General features: G+C 44.1%; 1 protein-coding gene across 1 annotated transcript in view; it reads right to left on the reverse strand.

Moving 5' to 3' along the window:
- Nucleotides 1–19,791, reverse strand: part of LOC135577215 (katanin p60 ATPase-containing subunit A-like 2) — a 140,619-nt gene extending 120,828 nt beyond the window's left edge. The window contains 2 exon segments of the mRNA XM_065045109.1: nucleotides 17,572–17,724; nucleotides 19,641–19,791. Of these exon segments, the coding sequence (XP_064901181.1) occupies nucleotides 17,572–17,724; nucleotides 19,641–19,791 (304 nt within the window).
- Between the last annotated feature and the right edge of the window lie 320 nt (nucleotides 19,792–20,111).

The following is a 20,111-nucleotide window of genomic DNA, read 5'->3' on the forward strand; positions in this document are numbered from 1 at the left end:
TATTAATTTGTATGTTGTCTAGACATGACATCATATTGTCTCCATGTTTGGACCAAACACTAATTACAAACCTTGTAGCTAATACAAAACTTACAGTTTAAAACAAAATAGGATTTCTGTCTACACTGTACTAAAGACAGATCAATATTACAGTTTAGAGTTGCAGGCTCAGCACTGTCTGTGAGTTACACTTCTTCACTTGTACTTTAGCCTTCTTAAACAAAGCATGTTGTTCCTACATGAAGAATGTGGCTGCTGGGAAAGGAAGATGCTATCATCCATCAAAAACTCTTAGCCTCATATTCCTCTGGGAAAAAACAAATGGGAAAATCAAAAGGATTAAAGAAAAATCAGTAAGAAAAAACCCCAAACTGCTAATAATAGTAACTGCTGTGATGCAAACTGGTCTGAATCACTGTCAATGTTATTTTAACATATATAATTGTATCTATACAGAGGGGCTTTCACATAAACCTGGGTTTTCTTCTCCTAACAGTATTTGACACATTCATTTTCAAAGCACATTCTCAAGACAAAAACACTGAAAATCATCCTTGACTTTCATTAGCTGCTATATACTGATTTTCAGTTATTTTGGTTTTATTTAGGTGTAGTTTATTTTTTGTATGGGGACAAGGTTTCTTAAAACATATTTGACAGAGAGGATGGAATAAAATATGGTGTTACATCCATCAGAAAAACAATCTAAAAAAAATTTGGTTAAAGAATCAGAAAGACAATTATTACCTTGAAATTCTCATCAGCTCATTTAAACTTAGTAATAAAAACCTAAGTGATTTGTATAATCTGCAAATTATTATATCTTTACATTTTAGGTTTTCTGAAGTGCCTCCATAAAAACTACTTTGATTTAATGCTTAAAAAAAATCAGAAAATAACTCAGAATAAGAGACTGAGTTAACATCAAGCCGAAACACTGCTATCCCCATCTGCCCATTGTCTTAACAGTGTTGGAACTAACAACTGAGCATTAAAGTAATGCCACAAAGTGTTCTTTTATTATTTTGTTGTATATTCTAATATTCTCTGCATAAGTTATATGGCTTCTATTGCACAACACAACAATATTATAACCGTGATGTTTATAAATAGGTTTAACAAATGTTATAAATGATAACAATGACTATTATTCGAGCTATTTTCTTTAACCCCACACATACTTTCACCTGCTAGACAAAGGCTGACATGCCCATCTGTGGTACACTAGTGTCACCTAGGAGGCAATACTTTCCCTCACCAAAGACTACTTTTCCTAAGCCATAGATTCATAGCAGATCATGCAAAAGCTGCTTGCTACATATACTACCAGTGATGCTGTACTATGTCAGTAGCATGACACTCCTGTTTGCCTGCAATATTATGGGGATATAATTTCAAAATAGCTTCCACAATTAATGCTGCTGTTTTAGGTCAGTCGCACAACTGCTAGTCAATGTTCTCACATTAAGCATGTAACAACTTCATTTTGTACATGCAGATTGCGCATATATGATAATTTGAGTAGCTGGACATCGGCCCACCACATTTCATAGTTGACATATTGTAAACATATTCAACAACAAAGGACTTTTCTTAATTTATGACTTACTGTGATATTCAGATGCTGAAAGCATAGATGACTACGGCATAGAAATAAGACAAGGTAGATAATTTTAACATGTAACATTCTTAATTGAGTTCTGAGGTTCAGGTGATTCTCCACAGGCCTAACTAAAAGTATTACCAGAAGGTAATTGAGGCACCTGACCAGTTTCTAAAACATATATTCTAAAACATATTTTCTAAAACATATTCTCTAAACATATTTTCTAAAACATATTCTAAAACATATTTTTTTTTCTTTAGAACAAGAACTGCATCATTTTTTATTTATAAAAAGTTGGAATTTATTCATTTCCAGAAAAACATTTCTTTGCTTGCTTATTCACAAATGTAATCTGAATTGTATAGATGTTTATGTAGAAAGCTATTATTTCTTTGAAAGCGCAGGTAGTATTTGACATCTTTTAACTAATAGAACATTAATTAGAACATACTATCCCAAGACTACCCTACCTCCCATAATCTATGCTATGTTGGTGTGGACATTTTTAGTATGTACCCTCAGAGCTGCACTACTTTGGGTAAAATAATACTATAATTTTGATCAGTATCATTGACTATAATGGTTTCAACTTCTAAGTGACTATCTGTGGTGGATTGAACCTGTCTGGATGCCAAATGTCCACCAAAGCTTCTCTATCACTCCCCATCCTCAACTGGACAGAGCAGACAAAATATAACAAAAGGCTCATGGGTTGAGGTAAAGACAGGGCTAGATTGCTCACCAATTATGATCACAGGCAAAACAGACTTGACTTGGGGAAAATAAGTTAATTTGTTACCAATCAAATCAGAGTAGGATAATGAGAAAATAAAAATTAAATCTTAAAACACCTTTGCCCCACCCCTCCCTTCTTCTCCAATTCTCTACCTGCCCCTACTTCCTGCCCGAGCAGCGCAGGGGGATGGGGAATGGTGGTTGTGGTCAGTTCATCACACATTGGCTCTTGTGCTCCTTCCTCCTCAGGGGAAGGACTCCTCACATGCTTCCCATGCTCCAGCATGGAGTCCCTCCCATGGAAGACAGTCCTCCACAAACTTCTCCAGTGTGACTCTTTCCCAAGGGCTACAGTTCAAGTACTGCTCCAGCACAGGTCCCTTCCACAGGGTGCAGTCCTTCAGGGACAGACTGCTCCAGTGTGAGTCCCCCGCGGGGTCACAAGTCCTGCCAGCAAACCTGCTCCAGCATGGGCTCCTCTGTCCATGGGTCTGAGGCGTGGAAATAACTTTACAACCTGTGAGATTGTAAAGAGGTATGTTTATTTACAGCGCTGGACACACGGGGGAATAATTCCACCTAAGACGTGTGCAAATTTCCAGTAGCTGTGAGCTCGGTTAAATGCAGTAAAGTGTTACATATTCATGAAAGTTCTAGGAATGCCTATACATATTCATAACCTGTCCCTGAGACCATATGGCTGGTGATCCAACAGAAATGGCATATTTTGGGCTGTGACGGGAGCTTGCATTCTTTGGCGTGGTGACCCCGCTCACTGCAGTCATAGCATTTGTCTTCTCTTTTGAGTTTCTTCTTGCTGATGCAGTAAGTGCCACCCGGGATGGTCACCCAGAAGGACCAGAAGGATCAAAATATGTCAAGGTGGACATAACTTAATTTCTTTGATAGAATTTCAGAAAGGTTTTGGTTAATTACCACAAACTTAAAGCTCTCTCCTGCAGAAGTGGGTAATGTAACACATATACTCTGATTGTTTTGATTCCAAAGCACCAATTTAAAGCGTCTCCCCATGGTTTTATTCAGATCTTGCCCATGCCATGCTTCTGGTCTGTGGGGTCCAGGTTATGCATGTCTCCTTTGTTCTGGTAGCAATCAAAATGTCATCCACATATTGTAGTATCTGTCCTTCATCAGATAGGGCTTCCCAAGATTCAAGATCTTTAGCAAGCTGATTTCCAAATATTGTTGGGGTGTTCTTAAATCCTTGTGGCAACACTGTCCATGTGAGCTGGGTTTTAAATAAATATTGTCTGGCTGGCTTCATGGAGAGGGAGGCAAAAAAGAATCTTTTAAATCTAAAACAGTAAACCAAATCAAATCAGGGTTAATACAGTCAGAAGGGTGTATGGGTTTGCTACCACTAGGTAGAGGTCTTCAGTTATTTTGTTTATAACCCGATTTGCAGGAATTTCTCTATTACTAGCCGAATTCTTTCCCTGTCCTCCCTTTATCCTTACCTTGACAGGTGGGGCAATTTTGGCCCTTCCAGGCACATCAGTAATCTGTATCCTGGGATACAGTTGGTTCACGACTTCTTCATAAATCTTGCCTTCTGTGGGAACAGTTGCTAAAAGCCAGCCCATTATTTGCATATATTGCTGATCATTTACCTCCAGAGTAATTTCTCCTTTTTCAAATCTGATTACCACACCCATTTGTTGCAACAGATCTCTCCCCAAAAGAGCTTTCGGGGAGTTGGGCGTATATAAAAATTTATGAATGCTTATTTGTTTATCCAATTTCACAAAAATATGCTTTTTCACTTTGGCCAGTGGCTCCCTTTGTTACTATGTAATTGATACTTATTGGCAATCTACCAAAAATTCCACTTGTTTTTGTTCTTTCCAGGTTCCCATCAGTCTTTTTCAAAACTTGCTACTGTCCAATTCTCTCTCTACCTACCTCCTCTGCACTTTTCCCGACATTCATTTTCCCAATATACATTGATCTCTCTCTAAAGGCTTTCAAAGCCTTCCAACCTCTTTAGTTTCCCATCCCCTTTCAACAATCTTCCTCTTCCCTGTTACTAAATACTCTCCAGGCTTCATCTAATGTTTCCAAATTCCTACTTTCTGTTGCTCCTAGTTTCTGTATCTTCTCGAAGGGGAGCTTGCATTATTTTGGTTGTGAGAGGCTACCCTGAGAGGTATCTGGCTGCCCCCCACCCCCTTTCGCCAATTCTAGCAGCGGTTTTTCTATTTTTTTTCTTCTTTCTCTTCTTGCTGCAGTTTAGACACAGGCAAGGCCACGTGGACAGGGGAGGTTGAGTTTATCTTGCAGCTTGGCACAGTCCTGAAATTTATGTTCAATCTGTACAGCACAGGCCTGGGATATTTCACTTTTTTGTTTTTCCATTTAATTCTAGTATGCAATTCCAATTAGCTCAGCAATAGTTACATTCCTCAGTCCCATTTACCTTTTGCAATTTTTTACAGATGTCAGAAAAACAGCATATTAAACATAAATCCATTATTTCCATTTTCCTAGATCCAATTCAGTTCATATTCTAGCCACTTTTAAATACAACCTCTCCCAAGCTCACATCCATCATACAATTTAGTTTGTTTTATTTTGTTTTGTTTTTTCTTTTTGTTTTTGTGGTTTTTTTTTCCATATCTGCGACTAGCACATAAATTCAATACGAATCAGGGTTTAACAACTGGAATGCATGGAATGCCTGGGCACTTACAAAAGATAAAACACAGTTACAGATCGACTATTACTCCTTCAGCAGCTGCAAAAAGTAACTTCAGAGATTCTGCTTTACCCTTCTCCTTGCTAAAAAAATCATTAGCAGAGGTCCATCCTGGCTCCCGAAACTGGGATGCAGAAATCTCAGGGTTGCTCGATCTGCTCCCAAGATCACTAGCGGCCAACTCTCATTTGGACAGCAACCCCCCCCCCCCCCCTCGCCAGGTACCCGTTTACACCAAATACCACTGTGGAAACCCTGGCCACGCACGGGCGTCCCCTACGACTTACTGGCTCCCCGCATTACAATACAACATATCCAACATATCCAACATACCTTATCTGCTGTTACTGCCGGAGGTCTTTTGTCTACTCCTACAGTGACCAGCTGGGAGCGGAGATCTTCTGAAAAAAAGTTTCAGGGCACATCAAAGTCATCCATTCTCAGCTGTTCATGTGGCCGAGCAGAACACCCTCCTGCCTGGCTCGCCAAAATGAGGTGCGGAACCTGTGAGGTTGTAAAGAGGGGCATTCCACTGGACACGTGGAGGAATAATTCCACCTAAGATGTATGCAAATTTCCAGTAGTTGTGAGCTTGATTAAATACTGTAAAGGGTTACATATTCATGAAAGTTCTATGAACGCCTATACATATTCATAACCTGTCTCCGAGAAGGCGGTCCTTATTACAATGAGTTCCAGGAAATCATTTCCATAGTCTCCACCTCTGGTCCCTCCTGGTGGCGTCTGCGCAGTGATCATGAACTGGGGTCTTCTTTGCTGTACACTTCTACCTCTGGCCTGGTTTGCTGAGTTGGCTGGGACTCAAACTGATGAGCTGGTTAGAACTGGCGTATCTCCTGTCCTGTGCCCAAGTTTCTGTTATCTAGTTCATCCAAGGATGCACCCAAGGTTTTTTTATCTTTACAAGGCCTGTGAAGTCATCAGCGAGCTCCTGTTTCTCATACAATAAGTTACACAAAGCTAAGCAAGGCTAGGCAATTGTGATGTGGGTCAAGGGTTAGCTCTCTAAGTGTTAGCTCTTTATGTGTTAGTTCTTTAAGTGTTTGTTAGTTAATTTCCTGTATCAGGTCCACAGGTCCTTCCAGGAGCCTGCTCCAGTGCAGGCTCTTGATAGGGTCACAGTCTCCTTTGGGTGCATCTACCTGCTCGGCCTTGGTAAGCAGCAGGTCTGTCTTGGAGCCAGTTGGCATTGACTCTGTCCAACATAGGGAAAGCTTCTAGCAACTTCTTACAGAAGCCACCCCTGTAACCCCCCTGCTACCAAAACCTTGCCGCTTCAACTCAATACACTATCCCAATAACGAAGCTGAAGACATGCTATCCCTTGTTCACTTTCTCAGGATCTTCAAATAGGGAGCACATGATAGTAAAAGTTAAAGGATTCCTCCATGAAGACACACAGCAACAAAACTGTAGGGGAAGCAATATAGAATCATAGAATCATTTCAGTTGGAAGAGACCCTCAAGATCATCGAGTCCAACCATAACCTAACTCTAGCACTAAACCATGTCCCTAAGAATCTCATCTAGACACCTTTTAAGCACTTCATGGGATGGTGACACCACCACTTCCTTGGGCAGCCTGTTCCAATTCCTGACAACCCATTTGTATAAAGAATTTTTTCTTAATATCCAATCTAAACCTTCCCTGGCACAACTTGAGACCATTTCTTCTTGTCCTAGCACTTGCTACTTGGGAGAAGAGACCAACACCCTCCATGCTACAACCTCCTTTCAGGTAGTTGTAGACAGCAATAAGTTCTCCCCTCAGCCTCCTTTTCTCAAGGCTAAACAGCCCGAGCACCCTCAACCGCTCCTCATAAGACTTGTGCTTCAGGCTCCTCACCAGCTTTGTTGCCCTCCTCTGCACTCTCTCTAGTACTTCAATGTCCTTCTTATGTTGAGGGGCCCAAAACTGAACACAGGATTCAAGGTGGGGCCTCACCAGTGCTGAGTACAGTGGTACAATCGCTTCTCTAGTTCTGCTGGCCACACTATTCCTGATACAAGCCAGGATGTTGTTGGCCATTTTGGCCACCTGGGCACACTTCTGGCTCAAATTCATCTGGCTGTCAACCAATACCCCTCAGGTCCCTTTCTGACAGGCAGATTTCCAGCCACTCTTCTCCGAGCCTGTAGTGCTCCATGTGGTTGTTGTGACCTAAGTGTAGGACCTGGCACTTGGCCTTATTAACCCTCATAAAATTGGCCTCAGCCCAATGATCCAGCTGGTCCAGATCCCTCTGTATGGCCTTCCTACCTTCCAGCAGATCAACACTCCCACCCAATTTGGTGTTATCTGCAAACTTACTAAGGGTGCACTCAATCCCTTCATCCAGATCACTGATAAAGAGATTAAACAGAACTGGTCCCAATACTGAGCCCTGGGGAACACCACTTGTGACTGGCCGTTCACCACAGCACTTTGGGCCCGGCCCTCCAGCCAGTTCTTTATCCATCAAAGAATATGCCCATCCAGGCCATGAGCTGCCAGCTTCTCCAGGAGAATGCTATGGGATATGGTGTCAAAGGCTTTACTGAAGTCTAAGTACACAACATCCACAGCCTTTCCCTCATCTACTAGGCGGGTCACCTTGTCATAGAAGGAGATCAGGTTGGTCAAACAGGACCTGCCTTTCATAAACCCATGTTGACTGGGCTTGATTGCTTGGTTCTCTTGTATGTACCGTGTGATGGTACTCAGGATGATCTGCTAAATGACCTTCCCCAGTACTGAGGTTAGACTGACAGGTCTGTAATTCCCTGGATCCTCCTTCCAGCCCTTCTTGTAGATGGGCATCACATTAGCCAACTTCCAGTCAACTGAGACCTTCCCAGTTAGCCAAGATTGCTGATAGATAATGGAAAGTGGCTTAGTGATCGCCTCTGCCAGCTCCCTCAGCACCCTTGGGTGTATCCCATCTGACCCCATAGACTTGTGGGTGTCCAACTGATGTACCAGGTCACTAACCGTTTCCCCTTGGATTATTGGGGCTTCATTTTCCTCCCCATCCCTGTCCTCTGGCTCAGAGGGCTGGGTACCTGGATCACAACTGGTCTGACTATTGAAGACTGAGGCAAAGAAGGCATTTAGTACCTCAGCCTTCCCTCATCTTCTGTCACTATGTTTTCCCCCACATCCATCAGGGGATGGAGATTCTCCTTAGTTCTCCTTTTGTTGCTGATCTATTTATAGAAACATTTTTTGTTGCCTTTAACAACAGTAGCCAGGCTCAGATGTTGTTGGGCTTTGGCCCTTCTAATTTTCTCCCTGCATAACTTCATGGCATTTTTGTATTCCTTTTGAGTAGCCTGCCCCTCCTTCCAAAGGTCTGAGTAAGCAGACATTTGGTCTGAAACACTCCTCTGAATTTGAGTAAATTTGAGTTTTGGCCTCCTACCTTGTCTCTGCTTCCTTACACCTTTTATGAATACTGCTTAAGCCCTAGCCTTCATTTCCACTTCTGTATATGATACTTATATTTTCATAATCCTCCCACACCTCATTCTGCTCTTTCCAGGAAACGTGCCCTCATTTCCATTTCCATCAGCAAACACGTCTTTACACTTTTTAGTGTAAAAGGATTAGTTCAATTTTCCCATTTTTTTATTGTTTTAAAAAGAATATGTAGTTACCAGCAATGTAACAATGGGAGAAAATACTTTAAATGTCCTTCAGAAGAAACTGGCAGACAGATGAGACAAAGGAACCTTTTACCCAGTTTTTGCTATAAGATTTTTATGTATGTTATCGCTTTCTCCTAGCTGTCAACTTCGATGACTAATATATCATCTTTCCAGAAAGATAATCTAAGACTGACCCTTAAAGCTTTCTTCTTATGCAGTGCACATCTTCATCCTCCAGTTGTATTTTACTTAATTTCATAAAGTACATTAATTAAATCATCTCTTCTTATGACAGTAATGCTAAGAATTAAGAGCTATTTGTTTTTCCTTACGTTAACATACCATTTTCTGTGGGACTACGGTGGGTCCTTGGATTCCCTCATGGGAACAGAAGTTAGCCTTGAAGATATTAAGGCCTACCCACGAGAAAGATGGGAGTAAAGGAGTATCTGGAGATGTTAAGGATGTACCCGTGAGAGAGAAGGGAGTAAAAGAGTAACACTGATGATAGCAAAAATAGCCAATGAGATGTTACTGCTGTAACTTGTAACCAATAGTGAAGAGACACATGAATTGGTAAAACTGTATAAAAATGCACTTGTGGCAAGAAATGGCATCTACTACTTTCATCCTGGAAGAACTTGGTCTATGTCATTTGTTCGTCTCAACCGCGACAATTTTCCCATATATTTTTTTTTGTGACAGCATTTCTTTTTCATCTACTTTGCAAACATGTTTAAAATAATTTACTTAGTTGGACATACTGCTGTTGAGCTGTTGATGGCTCTTCAAGGAGATTCTGACATAGAAAATGTTTCTAATATCATCAACAGCATGGATGTCAAAGCATACCAAGCACTGACCAATGGATTAATTCCTGTTCAGAGAGAGCATAATCTGATGCCTTTTGAGATCTGTTAATCTATGTGTCAGTCAAGCATCCTTCTACAACCATTTCTCAAAAACAATTTAGGAAACTACATATTGTTTCCTCCCTTTTTAAACAGTTTTAAGTTTGTTATGTTGAAAACAGTTGGGAAAGGATTCAGTTATCCCTCAGAGGGTCACAGCAGCATGACACTAGCCACATGCCACTTTTTCTCTCTATTAAGTGCAGTGATTGAGAACAATGCATACAGAGATGTGGACAGAGATGCAGACAGCAAGAGCAGAGCCAGGCAGAGCTGAGCCAAACTGAGCTGAGCCTTCTTTAATTAGCCTTTCTCAATTTATAGCTTTACGGGTAGGGGCCTGGACCAAGAGGTTAAACAGGATGCTTTTTTTCAAAAATGTTATTCCAAACACACCCACCTAGGACCAATATTCATGTCATACATCCTGGGGGAGGTTTTCCAGTCCAAGATATCATTCTCACCAGCCTGGGTTATCACTCCTTCACACACACACAATCCTGTGTAACCTGTCAAGGTCGCCTTGTGTTTTGACCAATTGCTGTGATTTAATCATGTTAGTATTAGTCTTCCTTGACCATCCAGATGGTCATGTTAGTATTACTGATCTTTTATCATCCAGGTGGCTGGAGCCATACATTCTGCAGTTCCCACAATTAAGCATGTTCAAATGTGGTGAAGTTTCTCACCCTAACAGAAGTGCCATTTTCATCAACAGAGAAATTAGAGCTAAAACCCCTGTGTGGTGCATGACTTCCCTGCAACTTGGTCTCTGGCAGCCAATCCAGTGATCTGTAGTCGATAGTTGATCCCCCTTGTACAGACAGTTTGGAAAAAGGTGTCTGCCTGACCAGCGATTTGTCCATCAATGGCGACCTACTAAAGAAAACTCTCTCAAATCCCTACTGAGTGACACTTTCCATTCCAAGCTAAAATTTTACATTGGCAAACATTATTTTGCACCAATAACCATGAAAAGCTCGTGTTTTCTCTGTAGAAAACATCTCCCATGAAAAGTGAGGAAATTTGCAGAGATCCCTCTTCAGAAATGCATTGACTGATGTCAAAACACAAGTGATGTTATAAGCAGTCACCACCTTCAGCAAGGCCTGGGAATTACTGACAAGCAGAGGGACCTCGACAGGTTGGATAAATGAGCTGACAGGAACCTCATGAATTTCAACAAGAAGTACCAAGTCCTGTACCTGGGGAGGAATGACTCCATGCACCAGTACATGATAGGGGCTGCCCAGATGGAAAGCAGCTGTACAGAAAAGGACCTGGGTGTGCACTTGCTGAAAAGGAGGTTAATGATATCCTGGGCTGCATTTGGTCAGCATGTTGAGGGAGATGATTCTTCCCCTCTACTATGCACCCGTGAGGCTACATGGGGAGTCCTGTGTCCAGTTCTGCTCCCTAGTACAAGAGAGACATAGACATACTGGAGAGTCCAGTGAAGGGCCACAAACAGGAATATGGAACTGGAGCATCTCTCCTATTAGGAAAGGCTGAGAGACAAGGGACTCTTTAGCCTATAGAAGAGAAGGCTCAGGGGGGATCTTATTAATGTATATAAATACCTGAAGGGAGGGTACAAAGAAGACAGAGCCAGGCTCTTTTCAGTGGTGTCCAGAGACAAGGGGCAATAGGCACAAAGTGAAACACAGAAGGTTCCAGCTGAACAAAAGGAAACACATTTTTACTGTGAGAGTGACTGAACACTGGACCAGGTTGCCCAGAGAGGTTGTGGAGTCTCCCTCCTTGACCTTCAAAAGCCACCTGGAGATAGTCCTTGGCACCTGTCTCTAGGTGGCCCTGCTTGAGTAAGGCAGTTGGACAAGATGACCTCCAGAGGTTCCTTCCAACCACAGCCATTCTGTGAGTCTGTGAAGTCTTCCTACCCAGCTGCTGAACCCCAGTCCAGTGCACCTGGGGAGCTCTGTCCCAGGATGATGGATGATGCTGTTGTTTGCAGGTTCAACCAGTAGCAAAGCTGAGCATGTATCCCAGAGACATGTACAAGCACATATACACACAAAGGACACTGACATGGTCAGCTGCACAGACAAGGAACTGCCTTCAACAGCACCCACAAATATGATCCTCATTAAAAAAAAAAATAAAAAAAAAAAAAGCATAAACAGTTGTCCTGGTTTTGTTAAAAAACAAGTTTCTCTTTTAGTGAATTTGCCTGTCATCTAAAGCCTTCATATTAGCTGCATTTTCCTGGAGAACCAGATACATGTTTTGGTAAACATAGCAATGGAATGCAAAGTTAATGATAAGCATGGATGGACATCTCGTGAGAGGGGCAACAAGAAACAGGTGACCAAGAAACTGACCAACTGAGTATAACATTCCATTCACGTGAATACTTCATATAAAAGTGGGAGATCACGAGGATCTCGGCCCTTTTTCGTCCCTTCTGCCTTATGGCCGACATTAGGAGAGGACCTTGCTAGTCATCCCTGCGAACTGAGGCCTAGTGAGAGACTGAATCCAGCTCCGATTGGCTGCAGAGTCCAATCCAGGACTTTGGGTGCCGGCTCTGCAGTTGCTGAGACTTTCAAGATTGATTTTGTATCTTTTGTATTATTTTCTCTGTTCTTATTAGTAGCATTAGTAAAACATTTTTAATTTTTCCAACTCTCTTCTCTCTGTCCTTCTTTTCCTCCCAATCGCCTGTCCTTAGTGGGAAGGGGGGAGAGGGAGGGGCAAGAGGGGGGAAGGGGGGGAGGAGAGGAGGTTAACAATCAGCTGCCAGGGTTTTATTGTCACCCTGCAATCAAAACCCTCAACAACAGTTGAGTCCCCTTATTCCTCTTTAGCTGGTAGAGATAGAAATTCAGTAGTGAAGGCACATAATATACTAGGTTCACAATTGTGAATCTAGTGAATCTAGTGAAGGACCATTCAGCCAGCCAGCCACAGTCCAGGAGCTTCCTCCAGTGCATTGACAATAACTTTCTCATGCAAATGGTGGAGGAGCCAACCAGGAGAGGAGTGCTGCTCTATCTCATCCTCACTAACAAGGAGGGTCTGGTCGAAGCGGTAAAGGTTGAGGGCTGCCTGGGTTGCAGTGACCACGAGATGGTGGAGTTCAGCATCTTGTGTGGTAGGACCAGGGCAATAAGTAGAATTGCAACCCTGGACTTTAGCAGGGCTAACTTTGGCCTTTTCAAGCAATTGCTGGGGGAAATCCCATGGGCAAGGCTGCTTGAAGGTAAAGGGGCCCAAGATAGCTGGGTGGCATTCAGGGATTGCTTATTCGAAGCTCAGGATCAGAGCATCACCACACGTAGGAAGTCAAGGAAGGGAGCCAGGACACCTGCGTGGTTAAACAGGGAACTGCTGGGTATGCTCAAGCAGAAGAGGTGAGTTTACAGGTCATGGAAGTAGGGGCTGGCCACTTGGGAGGAATATAAGGCTGCTGTTAGAGGATGTAGGAAGGCAGCTAGGATAGCCAAGGCCTCCTTAGAATTAAACCTGGCAAAAGGGGTCAAGGACAACCAGAAGAGCTTTTTCAAATACGTAGCAGATAAAACTAACACCAGAGGCAATGTAGGCCCACTGATGAATGGGGTGGGTGCCCTGGTGACAGAAGATACAGAGAAGGCAGAATTACTGAATGCCTTCTTTGTCTCTGTCTACTCTGCCGGAAGCTGTCCTGGGGAGCCCTGTACACTTGAGATCCCAGATGAAGCCAAGTCAATGGAGGAGTTTGCTTTAGTTGATGAGGACTGGGTTAGGGAGCAATTAAGTAGTCTGGACATCCATAAATCCATGGTTCCAGATGAGATGCACCCGCGGGTGCTGAGGGAGCTGGCTGAAGTCATTGCTAGACTGCTCTCCATTATCTTTGCCAAGTCTTGGGAAATGGGAGAGGTGCCCGAGGATTGGAGGCAAGCAAATGTCACTCCAGTCTTCAAAAAGGGCAAGAAGCAGGACCCGGGTAATTATAGACCAGTCAGCCTCACCTCGGTCCCTGGGAAAGTAATGGAACGGCTTGTCCTTGGTGCCATCTCAAGGCGTATCAAGGATAAGAGGGTTATTAGGGGCAGTCAGCATGGCTTTACCAAGGGTAAGTCATGCTTGACCAACCTCATAGCCTTTTATGAGAATGTAACAAGGTGGATGGATGATGGCAGAGCGGTGGATGTGGTCTACCTTGACTTCAGTAAAACCCTTGACACAGTCTCCCACAGCATCCTCACAGCTAAGTTGAGGAGGTGTGGTCTAGACAATAGAGTAGAGAGGTGGTTTGCAAGCTGGCTTAAGGAGAGAAGCCAGAGAGTGGTAGTCAATGGTGCGGAGTCTAGTTGGAGGCCAGTATCTAGTGGAGTGCCTCAGGGGTCAGTAATGGGGCCAATATTATTCAATATATTCATTAACAATTGGACAAGGGAATAGAGTGTACTATCAGCAATTTTGCTGATGACACTAAGCTGGGAGGAGTGGCTGACACGCCAGAAGGCTGTGCTGCCATCCAGTGGGACCTGGACAGGCTGGAGTGTTGGGCGGGGAATAACCTGATGAAATTTAACAAGGGAAAGTGTAGAGTCCTGCATCTGGGCAGGAACAACCCCAGGTTCCAGTATAGGTTGAGAAATTACATATTAGAGAGCAGTGTAGGAGAAAGGGACCTGGGGGTCCTGGTGGACAACAGGATGACCATAAACCAGCACTGTGCCCTTGTGGCCAAGAAGGCCAATGGCGTCCTGGGGTGTATTAGAAGGAGGGTGGTTAGTAGATCAAGAGAGGTCCTCCTTCCCCTCTACTCCGCCCTGGTGAGACCCCATTTGGAATATTGTGTCCAGTTCTGGGCCCCTCAGTTCAAGAAGGACAGGGAACTGCTGGAGAGGGTCCAGCATAGGGCAACGAAGATGATTAAGGGAGTGGAGCACCTCCCTTATGAAGAAAGGCTGAGGGAGCTGGGTCTCTTTAGTTTGGAGGAGACTGAGGGGTGACCTTATTAATGCTTATAAATATATAAAGGGTGAGTGCCATGAGGACGGAGCCAGGCTCTTCTCGGTGGCAAACAATGATAGGACAAGGGGTAATGGGATCAAGCTGGAACACAAGAGGTTCCACAGAAATTTGAGAAAAAACTTCTTCTCAGCGAGGGTGACAGAGCACTGGAACAGGCTGCCCAGGGAGGTTGTGGAGTCTCCTTCTCTGGAGACATTCAAAACCCACCTGGACATGTTCCTGTGCGACCTCACCTAGGCGTTCCTGCTCCAGCAGGGGGATTGGACTAGATGATCTTTTGAGGTCCCTTCCAATCCCAAACATACTGTGATACTGTGATACTGTGATGTAGTGGAGCCCTGCTTTATTGGAAATGGCTAAACATCTGCCTGCGAATGGGAAGTAGTGAAAGAATTCCTTGTTTTGCTTTGCTTGCACATGGAGCTTTTGCCTTACCTATTAAACTGTCTTTATATCTCCCATGCTGGAGTAGTTTGCTACTTTGTCTTTTGTATTATTTTCTCTGTTCTTATTAGTAGCATTAGTAAAGCATTGTTAATTTTTCCAACTCTCTTCTCTCTGTCCTTCTTTCCCTCCCGATCACCTGTCCTGAGTGGGAAGGGAGGAGAGGGAGGGGCAAAAAGGGGGAAGTGGGGGGGAAGAGGAGGTTAACAATACATCTGCCAGGGTTTTATTGTCACCCCGCAATCTTAACCCTCGACACTTCATTAAGTTCGTTTTGTCACAACACTCTCCCGGGGGAAGGAAAATGGTACCTCTAGTGCGTCTCATGACCACTGTTTGTGGGTTAAAGACATCAACTTCAAAGAAGTTGTCAGGGGCCACTCAAAGAAGTTAGCTCTGGTTTCAACATCATAATCATCACACTTATTAAACACTTATTAAACACTGTTAGTATGGCAGCTCACATCATGCAGTTCAGTATTGAATATTTTCACCTAGAATCAAATCCCCTTGAGGTACACACCAGACTTCTCCATCCTTAAGCATCACCCACCAGGTGCTGCCAGGTCCCTGGGCAAAAACAATCCCACGAATGAGCTTGCCTTTGCCTGAGGCAGGAGTAACCCAGACTGCCTTTCCTAACATATTTTTCATGTGTACTACAGGGACTTTATCTCCTTCTACAGTACAAAGAATTTCTGATTGGGCAGGCCCGCTCGATTGGTTGATCCCCTAGTGTTGACCAACCAAGTGGCTTTTGCTAAATGTGAATCCCAGTTGTTAAAGGTTCCACCACCCAATGCCTTTAGCGTAGTTTTTAACAAACCATTGTACCTTTCAGTTTTCCCAGAGGCTGGTGCATGATATGGAATATGATATGCCCACTCAATACCATTTTCTTTGGCCCAATTGTCTATAAGACTGAATCTTAGCAGCTTGATCCCCTTGTTGGTTGTTTAGATGTTCCTCAGTGGCTCGACTTCTAGGCACATGAGCATCTACATGACGAACTTTTACAGACAGGCTCTCGAGCCAAGCAGCAATGTCTTGCCACAGTGTGGCAGCCCAAATGGGTTTACCTCTGCGCTGCCAGTTGCTTTTCTTCCATTGCTGTAGCCACCCCCACAAGGCATTTGCTACCATCCACGAGTCAGTATAGAGATAAAGTATTGGCCACTTCTCTCGTTCAGCAATGTCCAAAGCCAACTGGATGGCTTTCACTTCTGCAAATTGACTAGATTCACCTTGTCCTTCAGTGGCTTCTGTAACTTGTCGTGTGGGACTCCACACAGCAGCTTTCCACCTTTGAAGTTTTCCTACAAGACGACAGGATCCATCTGTGAACAGTACATACTGCTTATCAGTCTCTGAAAGAGTATTATACGGTGGTGCTTCTTCAGCACGTTTTACTTCCTCTTCATCTGGAGACATCACAAAGTCTTTGCTTTCTGACCAGTCTGTAATCACTTCTAAGATCCCTGGGTTCTTGAGACTTCCAATCCGAGCTCGTTGCGTGATCAATGCAATCCATTTACTCCACGTAACTTCGGTTGCATGATGCGGAGAGGGAACCGTCCCTTTGAACATCCAGCTCAGCACCGGCAGTCGAGGTGCCAGGAGGAGCTGTGCTTCAGTACCTCGGGTTTCTCCTGGTGCTTTCTGCCAGAGGCTCCAGGTAAGTCCATTATCTCTGGCTGCGGTGTAGAGCACATTTTAAACATCTAGTCCAGTTTGAACTGGTCCAAGGGCCACCGCATGAGTTATCTCACGCGTAATTTGTTCAAAGGCTTGTCGTTGTTCAGGGCCCCACTCAAATTGTTTTTTCTTACGAGTCACTCGATAGAGAGGGCTCACAATCTGGCTGGAGTCAGGAATACGCATTCTCCAAAAACCTACAAGGCCCAAGAAAGTCTGTGTCTCCTTTTTATTAGTAGGTGGAGACATTGCTGCAATTTTGTTGATCACATCCACTGGGATCTGACAATGGGCATCTTGCCATTTTATTCCTAAAAACTGGATCTCTCGTGCAGGTCCCTTGACCTTGCTTCATTTTATGGCAAAACCAGCATCCAAAAGAATCTGAATTATTCTCTCACCTTTCTCAAAGACTTCTTTTGCTGTGTCACCCCATACGATGATGTCATCAATATATTGCAAGTGTTCTGGAGCTTTACCTTGCTCCAGCGTGGTCTGGATCAGTCCATGGCAGACGGTAGGACTGTGTTTCCACCCCTGGGGCAGTCGATTCCACGTGTACTGGATGCCCCTCCAGGTGAAAGCAAACTGCGGCCTGCACTCTGCTGCTACAGGAATAGAGAAAAATGCATTAGCAATGTCAATTGTAGCATACCACTTAGCTGCCTTTGACTCCAGTTCATATTGCAGTTCTAGCATGTCAGGCACAGCAGCACTCAGTGGTGGTGTAACTTCATTCAGGCCACGATAGTCTACAGTTAGTCTCCACTCATCACTAGACTTAGGCACTGGCCAAACTGGGCTGTTAAAAGGTGAACGAGTCTTACTGATCACACCCTGGCTTTCCAATTGACAGATCAACTTCTGGATAGGAATCAAAGAGTCTCGATCAGTGCGATATTGCCGGCGATTCACTGTCATAGTAGCAGCTGGCACCTGCTGATCATCAACCATCAGCAGTCCTACAACAGAAGGGTCATCTGAAAGACCAGGCAAATCAGACAGCTGTTCAATTTTCTCAGTGTCCACAGCTGCTATACCAAATGCCCACCTATACCCTTTTGGGTCCTTAAAATACCCTCTCTTGAGGTAGTCTATGCCAAGGATGCACGGAGCATCTGGACCAGTCACAATGGGATGCTTTTGCCAGTTTTTTCCAGTTAGGCTCATTTCAGCCTCTACAACAGTCAGTTCCTGGGATCCCCCAGTCACTCCAACAATATTGATGGATTGCGTTCCTTTATAATTAGAAGGAATTATCGTGCACTGAGCACCAGTGTCCACTAAAGCTTTGTACTCCTGGGGGTGTGTTGTACCAGGCCATCGTATTTGTCCAGTCCAATAAACTCTGTTATCCCTTTCCTCCACCTGGTTGGAGGCAGGGCACCTCTAATTTCTGGTTTGCACAGTCTCTGGGTGTGAATTAGAGGTTCCTTCAAGAGCATCAGAATCTCTTCTGCTCCTTTTGTAAACTGGAGCAGCCACCTTCCTAGGAGTTTTTCCCTTTATCTCACGTACTCGTTCTTGAAGTTCAGAGGTAGGTCTTCCATGCCACTTATTCATGTTTTCTCCCTGCTCATGTAGGAACAACCACAGTGAACCTCTTTTTGTGGGCTGCCTCTGTCCTCTCTCTCGAGATTGGAAACGCCTTTTCCTAATAGCTGAAACATAGGTTAGTGAAGGTCGTGAATGGTATGTGTCTTCTCTGAGTTCTTTGATTTCTTGCAACAGCTTTTCAAACCGGTCATCAGATTTTTCACACAGTTTCTCTACAGCAGAGACACAAGCCCGTAGAGAACCAGGAAGGCTGTCCTCAAAGTTCCGGAGCTGCTCAATCACTTCAGTAATGGGTGAAGAACCTTTTCCTAATGTCCAGCCTAAACCTCCCCTGGCACATCTTCCTGCCATTCCCTCGGGTGCTATCATTGGCCGCCAAAAAGAAGAGATAAATGCCTGCCCCTCTTCATCCCCTTGTGAGAAAGCTGTAGACCACGATTAGGTCTCCCCTCTGTCTCCTCTTCTCCAGGCTGAACAAACCAAGTGGCTCAAGCCACTCCTTATATGACTTCGCCTCTAAACCCTTCACCAACTTTGTGGCCCTCTTCTGGACACTCTCCAGTAGCTTTATATCCTTTTTATACTGTGGTGCCCAGAACTGCACACAGTACTCCAGGTGAGGCCACACCAGTGCAGAGCAGAGTGGGACAATCACCTCCCTTGACTCCCAATGGAGGGCTTGATGCAACCCAAGACACAGTTGGCCCTCTTAACTGCCAGGGCACACTGTTGGCTCATGTTCAACTTGCCGTCGACCAGAACCCCCAGATCCATCTCTGCAGTGCTACTCTCCAGCATCTCGTCCCCCAGTCTGTATGTACATCCAGGGTTGCCATATCCCAGGTGCAAAATCTAGCACTTGTTCTTGTTGCACTTCATGCAGTTGGTGATTGCCCAATTCTCCAGTTTGTCCAGATCACTCTGCAGGGCCTGTCTGCCCTTGAGAGTGTCAACAGCTCCTCCCAATTTTGTGTCATGAGTGAACATACTTAGTATTTCATCAAGTCCTGAATCCATTTATGACGACATTAAAGAATACTGGCCTTAAGATGGTTTCCTGCTGAAGCCGACTAGCGACTAGTTACCAGTCCAATGTAACACCATCTACTAGAACCATTTGACCCCAGCCCATCAGCCAATTGCTCACCCACCGTATTGTGTGTTTGCCCAGCTGTATGCTGGACATCTTGTCCAGGAGGATACTGTGAATGACAGTATCAAAGGCTTTGCTGAAATCCAAAAAGATTCCCTTGGTCAACTAGGTGGGTAACCTTGTCGTAGAATGAAATTAAGTTTGTCAGTTAGGACTTTCCCCTCATGAACCCGTGCTGGCTGGGACCAATGACCACGTTGTCATTCAGACATTTTTCAATAACTCCCAGAATAGTATTCTCCATAATATTGCCAGGCGTAGAAGTGAGGCTGACAGGCCTGTAGTTGACAGGGTTATCCCTGTTGCCCTTCTTGTAGATTGGGACAACATTTGCCATCTTCCAGTAATCTGGGAGCTCTCCAGATTCCCAAGAGCATTGAAAAATCATGGAGAGACATCTTGCTATGATATCAGCCAGCTCTTTTCTTTTACTCCTCTTTTATTTTGATGGGATGAATCCCATCAGACTGTATCAACTTATAGGGATCTAGCTGAAGCAGCAAATCCCGCACAATTTCAGGGTTGATTGGGAGTTTATCATTCTCACAGCCATGGTTCTGTGGTCCAGGGCTCTGGAGGTCCCAGAACCCATCATCAGTGTTGAAGATCAAGGCAAAGAAAGCATTAAACATCTCAGCTTTGTCTATGTTCCTTTTT

The sequence above is a fragment of the Columba livia genome, chromosome W (assembly GCF_036013475.1).
Source record: "Columba livia isolate bColLiv1 breed racing homer chromosome W, bColLiv1.pat.W.v2, whole genome shotgun sequence".
Taxonomy (NCBI): Eukaryota; Metazoa; Chordata; class Aves; order Columbiformes; family Columbidae; genus Columba; species Columba livia.